The following is a 7792-nucleotide window of genomic DNA, read 5'->3' as shown; positions in this document are numbered from 1 at the left end:
AACTATTTATTATCTTATGAATAAAAAATTTAAATGTTCATATCTTATTTATTGAGTTTTGAATATTCGTATTTAATGTTACTTAATAATATTAAATGATGTTGTGTGTGTGTGTTATTAATATTGTAATATTTTTTATTTATTATATTGCATCTAAAACCAATATAAATATTCTCACTACATTTCAAGACTTCCGGATCACATCCTCAAGTTCATCTTCAGCAAATTGGCTGTCACTTTTCTTCCAAGATGCAGTTATGTATGCAGGTCATGGGAACAAATTCTTCTGGACCCTGATTTTGCTAGTTTTAACCTCTCGGTAACAGAACAAGTCGTCGTCTTCGTTTTTGTGAAAGAGAATAACTTCTGCTGGCAGGGGAATCCCTCCATTTTAATCATTTAGAAGAGCTCAATTGCCTGCCCGGTTCTCTTATTTATGCCAGTTCCTGTAATGGGTTGCTTTGTGCATGTCAAGATTATAGAGTTATGCACATAATAAATCCCATCAAATGCTAGTATTAATCAATGTTCTAAAACATACGAGAAAAGTGGAAAGTACTATAGTTTTTCCATCTTTTTTTTTTTTACTTTTTTTTACATTTTTTTTCTCTTTTTTTCTCAAAATTAACTTTTCTTTTTTTAATTTTTTTGTTTTTATTTTTCTCCAAAATTATTTTTACTAATCTTTTTCAATATGAAATTGGTAGTTTTTTAAAAAAAATATATAGACTGTTATAATATTTTCATACATAGTTTTTTTATTTTTTATTTTTTAAAAATAATATTTGTTAATTTTTTTTTATTAAGCTGGTTAAAAATTTAACTTTGTAGTTTTTTTAAAAACAATTATGGATTGTTATAATATTTTCCCCACGTAATTTTTGTTTTGCTGCAGTGTTTCACCATATATTTTTTTAAATTATCTTTGTCGAATTTATTTTTTTAATATTGAGCTGGTAAACAATTTAGCTTTAGCTTTCCTCACATGCTTTTTTATTTATTCCCTTTTTTTTCCTCCAAAATATTTTTTTCCTTTTTTTCTTCTTTTTTTTCATAATTAATTTTATCAATTTTTTTATTATCGAGCTGGTTGAAAATTTAGTTTTTAAATTTTTTTATTTTTACTATTGAGTTGGTTGAAAATTTACTATTTTAGTTTTTTTCTTTAAAACATTGTGTACTACAATAGTGTTTCTTTACATAGTTTTTTAAAAAAAATTTATAATTTTATTTTTTTTATATTAAGTTGGTTGAGAATTTAACTTTGTAGTTCTTTAAAACATTATGGATTGCTATAATATTTCTCCACATAATTTTTGCATTGCTATAGTATTTCCCCACATGTTTTTTTATTGATTTTTTTAAAATTATCTCTATTGAATTTTATTTTTTTCCATACTGAGCTAGTTGAAATTTTAACTTTGTAGATTTTTTCTTTAAAATATCATTGATTGCTACTATATTTCCCCGCATAATTTTTTTTGTTATAATTTTTTTTTAAATTATCTTTATTGATTTTATTATTTTAAATATTAAGCTAGTTAAAAATTATAACTATAGATTTACTCATGAAACATTATAAATTGCTACTGTTTTTCTCTACATGATTTCTATTTTTTTTTTGTAATATTTTTTAAAATTATCTTTATTGATTTTATTTTGTAAATATTGAGCTGATAGAGAATTACAATTGTATATTTCCTCACAAAACAATATAGATTGTTGTTGTATTTTTTTATATAATTTTAATATGGACCTGATTGAGAATTTAGCTTTAATTTTCATCATATTTTTTTTTATTTTTTTTTATTTTGCTTTTGCTTCTTTTTTAAAAAACAAATTCTCTTTTTTTATTTTATTCATAATCATTTTTGTTGATTTTATTTTTTTAATATAAAATTTGTTAAGAATTTAACTCCGTAGGTTTTTTAGAAAAACACTATAAATTACTATAATGTTTTCATATATATTTTTTTTTCTTTATTTATATATTTTTTGTAAATTATACTTGTTGATTTTATTTTTTGATATATTAAATTATTTAAAAATTTATTTTTATAATTTTTTAATTTAGTTTCATAATTTTTTACTTTAAAACACGATGGATTACTAATATTTCCTTACATAATATTTTTTTTTGTTATAATATTTTTTAATTTTATTATTTTTAATATCAAGATAGTTAAGAGTTATAATTTTATATTTTCTCATAATTTTATATTTTCTCATAAAATACTATAAATTACTATAATATTTCTTTATTTGGTTTTTTTTATAGTTTTTTAAAATTATTTTTTTTACTTATTTTTTAATATTAAACTGAAACTTTAGCTTCGAAATTTTAACAAACAAGCACAAGCCTGGGCGATACAACATCGCGCTAGCAGCTATCCTCCGTGTGAAGATGGAGCGCTCTTGCACGCAAATTTGAGCGGGCTTGGGCACGATCCCCAGACTGAGAAATTCAAGGTTCTTTGGATTACTCGTCCTCTCGGAATGGCTGTGAGGGCTTTTTCCGACGAGCATTTGAAAGCTGAGGCGTGCACACTCGTCAACACCACATGGAGAAACATTCCGGAACACCAGCAGCTTGTCCATTTCCATTTCCATCTTCATAACCTTAACTATTTGTTAATGGATCTCTTCATCGTATTGCGTACAAAAAGGAGTTGAGCAAATATGTGCATTTCATTTTCAAAGCGAGCAATTCAATCATTTATTTGGAAGAAAAGCTTGAAAAAATTAACTTGAAGTTTTAAAAGATATCATAAACTTTATCAATCATTTATTTTTTAAAAGTGGATTTATTTTATTTATATTTCTGACCAAAAAAAAACAGAATAATAATGACGACAGAAGCCACTTTTCTCCGGTCGGAAGGTCGCTTCACATCATCATCTTTCGAATGAATCGTGCTTTATTAAATTTTAAATCTCAGGACCTGAAGGTGATGGTGAACTCAGCCAGCACATGATGCTAACCAACAAAGAGTTTTGTTATTTCTTTCACACAAACTATATCTCTGTTGATATTTGTTACAAAAGACTAAAAATCACCTCACCAACTTCGCGCTAGGAAGGAAAGCCTAACCACAAGAAATGCTGCAAATGCAAGAGCATGCAAGGCTGGTTGCAGTACTGAATATCTCAACATGCATCCGAAATCACCTGCAGCCACAAATAATAATGACGACGGCACATTACACAGAGATAGCAAAAAACCTTCAGCAAAGTACAAGAAGAATTTCAATGATCAAAAAGAAAAAAAGACGGGGGACAGGCACAACAATTTCAGTTGCTTTCATATTATAAAACTTTACAGTGAGGGTTCCCCAAATGAAACCCAAATAGTGAGCAAGAAATTAATCTGCAGGCTGTAAAATTTAGATAGAATAGGTATCAAAAGGACGGCTGAGCATGATGCCAATATGAATTTGCACTAATACACAAATACTAACAGAAGGAAGTTAACAGAAATCTCATTAGTTGAACGAAGGTGAATGAGAAAAATAGCATAAACCTAATAGAGGTCGCTGTTTTTAGCCCCATCTTGATGCGCACAAATATCATTTGCATTGTAGACAACCAATGCAATGCCACTCAGACCCTCATTAATTTAACACCTATAACAGATATCATTTGCATTGTAGACAACCAATGCACTGCCACTCAGACCCTCATTAATTTAACACACCTATAACAGACATCGACATTCTCGAACCCAGGCAGGCTAGTAGAAAATGGCAGCTCATTTCTAAATTTACGGTTCAAGATTCAATAATAGCTAAACCTCGTGATCCCAGGCATATAGCTTCTTACAACTCCAATAAAGCCGTAGAGAAATACAGCATGCTTCCAAAATCAAACACTTGATCTGCAAGGCAATCTGTCATCACATATATTTTATGCTAAACATCTAATTATGGCTAAACATCATTATCCTCCATTTCTTTAGCATCTCTAGACTGACAGCCCACTTAAAGTTCCCTTCAGAAGTAGTATACTCCAAAATTCCTACTTGTAATCACTTTGAAGGATTTGGTATATATCCAGTTGGATCAAATCATCTTGAATATCAAATGGAAAAATAAAGGCCTTCATTTAATGCAATAAACTATCCACCTTGGGTCTTATCTCAGGCAGTATTCTGAGATCCACAAAATTTAACAATATTTGACTTGGAGCAGAAGGCCTGAATCTATCAGGTTCCTCCTGGGCATTAACTGCAACTTCTCTAAGCTTTAATTTACAAAAACTGGCAAGCACTATAAACGCATGCCACTCCAGTCTCCAAAGACTTACAAGTATCTTGCAACTCTGCCTGGTAAACAATATTAATAGCAACATAAAAAAATCAGTCAGTTTGTTCATTTGTTTACAAGTGCTTCAGAGCACAGTAGCTTGCTTTGCCCTTTCTCTAATCCACCGGTTTGATTAAATCATGCTTCCAACTTTCATAAAATTAAGACAGGCTGCCTAATTTAAACTTAAGCTAGCATTTGCAGCATCTTACTCTGGCAAAAAAACACAACGCCTTTTTGCAAATGTTTATAGGAAAAGAAGAACAAGCTTTGTTCTAGAAGCTGGTTTGTTCAAGAAGTTGTAGATATCCACAAACTATAACAAGTGAGTGACTGCCACTAAAGTAATAACAACCTAAATAAAAGCCAAAACTTGGGTGTCACTTTTTGCGAACCTGCTAACAGCATCCGCCCTCACTGAGGAACAAATGCACATGAGTCAAGAAACATGAAAATTCTCAGATTTTCAAATTCCGCCCACAACGTAAAACCCTGACTGTAATCAGTAAATGAGCACCAATCCTGAAGTCATACAAAGATAAAACTAGACAACCATACTCAGGGTGTCAGTACTTGCCAATGAGAACACTATAACTACAGATATATCCACTCACTGAAAATTTAAAGCACGTCCAGGAAAAGCCAATAAAGTGCTCTTAATCCTTTAATGATGCAGCATGAAAAGCGATAATATCTGGTTCTCAGCAAAACAACCAACTTATCTGCCTAGTACAGGAAGCATTCATTATCGGCAAAGTTATTCTTCTTTTAAAGATTCAAAGCTTCTATGTTATGGTTGCTGATTACAATAGGTCAGCAAAAAAGATGGAGCCAGGCAAATGTCATAGATGTGTAATAACTTAACCTCTTCATTCTGCCGCTTTCACCTGCTAATTCAAACAGTTGATCATGCAACACAGAGACTGTCCCCTTAAATAATCTTTGGATTACATATATACCAATTTCACACACATCAGGATCAAAATGCCCTCAAATGGTATCTAGTAATTTGCAGCTAAAGTGAAAATTCAAAAACCAAAAAACCTCGGAAAATTTCAGCTGGGCTCCAGCTCAATAACAGATGTACCTTTTTTGTTCTTTTGAGAACCCACATCAGGTATACTAATCATGACCTTATAAACATGGATTGTAAAAGCCCAAAACAATATTTGTTTATCTTCAATTCTGATGCATGGAGAGGAACATTTTAACCGCAATTTGAGCAAAAGAGGGTTACATTCACTATCTTACAAGCAGTTGAATTTAGAGTCCAATGCGTTTTTGCATATAGAAGTCACACAACTGTTGCTTTTAAGAGGACTGACTTCAATGGAAACTTGAAGCTTTTCCACAGTGTTATCCATCATGTCAAATCTTTTATAATAAATGGAGAAAAGAAAACCTAAGAGTTAAAACCTAATAAATGTAGATTATACCTTGCTTACTTTTCAGGCTCTCTTTTGAAGGATCCAACAGGAACCGCACTAGAAGATTCGTGATTTTCCTAAATAAATGGGAAGCGCACAAATTTGTTAAGATGAAGATTAAAGCATCAAACATTGGGATTTTAACATGCATACAGATGTGGTTCAAAGAAACATAAATCTATAAAGCATGACTGATGTTGAGAGCATCGATACCTGATTAGTTGAATTTTGTCCATGTATCCGCTGAGGCCTGGCATTAAGATCAATCAAATTGTTGTCCATTTTTCCCTCGCTAACTGTGTTATTCTCTACCATTGGAACTGGAGAGGCTCTGTGGTTTTGTTTACTTTCTCTAGCTGTGAGTTTAAGCGGCTGGTTTTGGTCCCTCCTTGTTTCATTATGATCAAGAGCTTGTTGTCCTTGCTCCTCCATCCGGCCAGGTTTATCCCCCGGAAACTAAATAAGACAATCAAACAAAAAAGGTTAATTCGGAAAGCTTCTTAAATGTTTGATACAAAACTCAAAATACTTCGATTCCTAATGACAAACCTCAACCCTCTGCCTCAGCAGGAGATATCTCCCATGGGTTCTTTTACCACCAACATGTACTATCATATCGCATTGCAAGCAGAGCGAACTACCATCTATCTCACAGTAAAAGAAAGCTGCATGCACATTTCAAGACAAAGGATAAACAAAACTACTTGAAAAAAACTTCAAAAACTCACGTCCCATGAAAAAGGACAAAAATATTAGCTAAGGCAGGCCGGCATACCTGGTGCATTTTCACATATGTCACACTGTGGAACGGCGCTAGGATCTGCAAGTCCTACTCGCACGTGCCGACTAGCTAGCTTGTTGCACAAATGAACCTGTTCCAGCGCACAAACAGAGACCCATTTGCTTAAATATGACAAATTCGATGATGCTTACTTAAAAAGACCAAAACTTGAACTCCGCCATCGAAAAATTATCAAATCCAGAGCTTGATACTTTACAGTAAAAGATCATCACTTGATAGACTCAGCAAAGGATATGGCAATTTTTACTCTTTCAGTACCAAAAAAGAATTCATTTTGCAAATCCAATCAAGCCCATTTCAACTTGAGCAGAATTATTACCTTAACTCACTTAAAGAATAATCTTAGTCAATTCTCGTTAATCAAATCAAGTAAAACCAGAAAAAAATATAAAGAGACAAAAAAAATATTGTAAAAATAAAGGTCAATAATCACCTTCTCGTCACAGGAACGGCAAAGAGCAGCTTCATCAGCTGCACAAAAAAGAATCGCGGCTGCGCTCTCACACACGTCACAAATCGTTCGCATTTCTGGTTTTTTAGAACTAATTTAGGTTCTTTCTTTATTTTTATTCCCCCTTCAATCTCTGCTTTTTGCTAATTCTCCTTTCTCCATCTCAAAGCCATTTGTTGATATCCTGGAAGGATTAAATTGTTGAAGTTGATCACTTTTGAATTAAGCAGTTGGTGACATTATAATTTAGCGGGAGAGAGAGAAAGATAAAGATTTAAATGATGAAGAGAAGAGGGTATAGTAGAGGAGTGCTGGAAATGGAGTGGAGAGGAGAGACAATCGTAGTTATCTTGAGCATCTGAAATTGGAGCGAGGAAGAAGAAAAAAACGGGAGTAAAAATATATTAAAATAATATTAATTTTTTAATTTAAGGGTTTTTATTAAAATTATATTAAAATAATATTTTTTTAATTTTTAAAAACTATTTTATAAACATAAAAAAACATTTTAAATAAAATAAATAAAATTTTAAAAAACTCAATTTCAATGCATGTACAAACAAACCCTTCAAGGTAAAATTTTAAAAAACTCAATTTCAATGCATCTACAAACAAACCCTGTAATTTATGTTAATATTGCTATTCTTTTAGTGCATTTTTAGGAGCAAGAGATTATTCTTAAAATGTTTTTTATTAAAATAATATTTTTTTATTTTAAAAAAAATATTTTAATATTAATACATTAAAATAATATTTTTAAAAAATAAAGTTACATCACAACAACAAACATCACCTTACTCTAACCCACGCGT

The 7792-nt window shown here is 31.2% G+C and overlaps 1 protein-coding gene across 4 annotated transcripts; it reads right to left on the bottom strand.

Moving 5' to 3' along the window:
* Window positions 1–2897: 2897 nt before the first annotated feature.
* LOC105141720 (B-box zinc finger protein 19) lies at window positions 2898–7339 on the bottom strand. 4 transcript variants are annotated; one of them, XM_011049049.1, is made up of 6 exons: window positions 6963–7339; window positions 6503–6599; window positions 6277–6392; window positions 5941–6183; window positions 5746–5804; window positions 2898–3176 (listed from the first exon to the last, which is right to left on the bottom strand). In XM_011049049.1, the coding sequence occupies exons 1-6, from the start codon at window positions 7053–7055 to the stop codon at window positions 3164–3166; spliced, it is 621 nt and encodes a 206-aa protein (XP_011047351.1). In that variant the 5' UTR covers window positions 7056–7339; the 3' UTR covers window positions 2898–3163. The 4 variants fall into 4 exon arrangements, with proteins under 4 accessions (XP_011047351.1, XP_011047364.1, XP_011047357.1 ...); XM_011049062.1 differs by having other exon boundaries at window positions 5737–5804; window positions 6963–7338; XM_011049055.1 differs by having other exon boundaries at window positions 2898–3167; window positions 5737–5804; window positions 6963–7338.
* Between the last annotated feature and the right edge of the window lie 453 nt (window positions 7340–7792).

The sequence above is a fragment of the Populus euphratica genome, unplaced genomic scaffold (assembly GCF_000495115.2).
Source record: "Populus euphratica unplaced genomic scaffold, PopEup_1.0 scaffold3.1, whole genome shotgun sequence".
Lineage (NCBI taxonomy): Eukaryota > Viridiplantae > Streptophyta > Magnoliopsida > Malpighiales > Salicaceae > Populus > Populus euphratica.
Note: the sequence above shows the minus strand (reverse complement) of the source record. Positions and strands in the feature narration are given on the sequence as shown.

What these genes read in the sequence shown, in the direction of transcription:
- LOC105141720 (XM_011049049.1), bottom strand. Translation starts at nt 7,055, where the DNA reads ATGCGAACGATTTGTGACGTGTGTGAGAGCGCAGCCGCGATTCTTTTT. An exon ending in CATATGTGAAAATGCACCAG is followed by an intron (nt 6,393 to 6,502) that starts GTATGCCGGCCT and finishes ATGTGCATGCAG; the next exon opens with CTTTCTTTTACTGTGAGATA. An exon ending in GACAAAATTCAACTAATCAG is followed by an intron (nt 5,805 to 5,940) that starts GTATCGATGCTC and finishes CCATTTATTTAG; the next exon opens with GAAAATCACGAATCTTCTAG.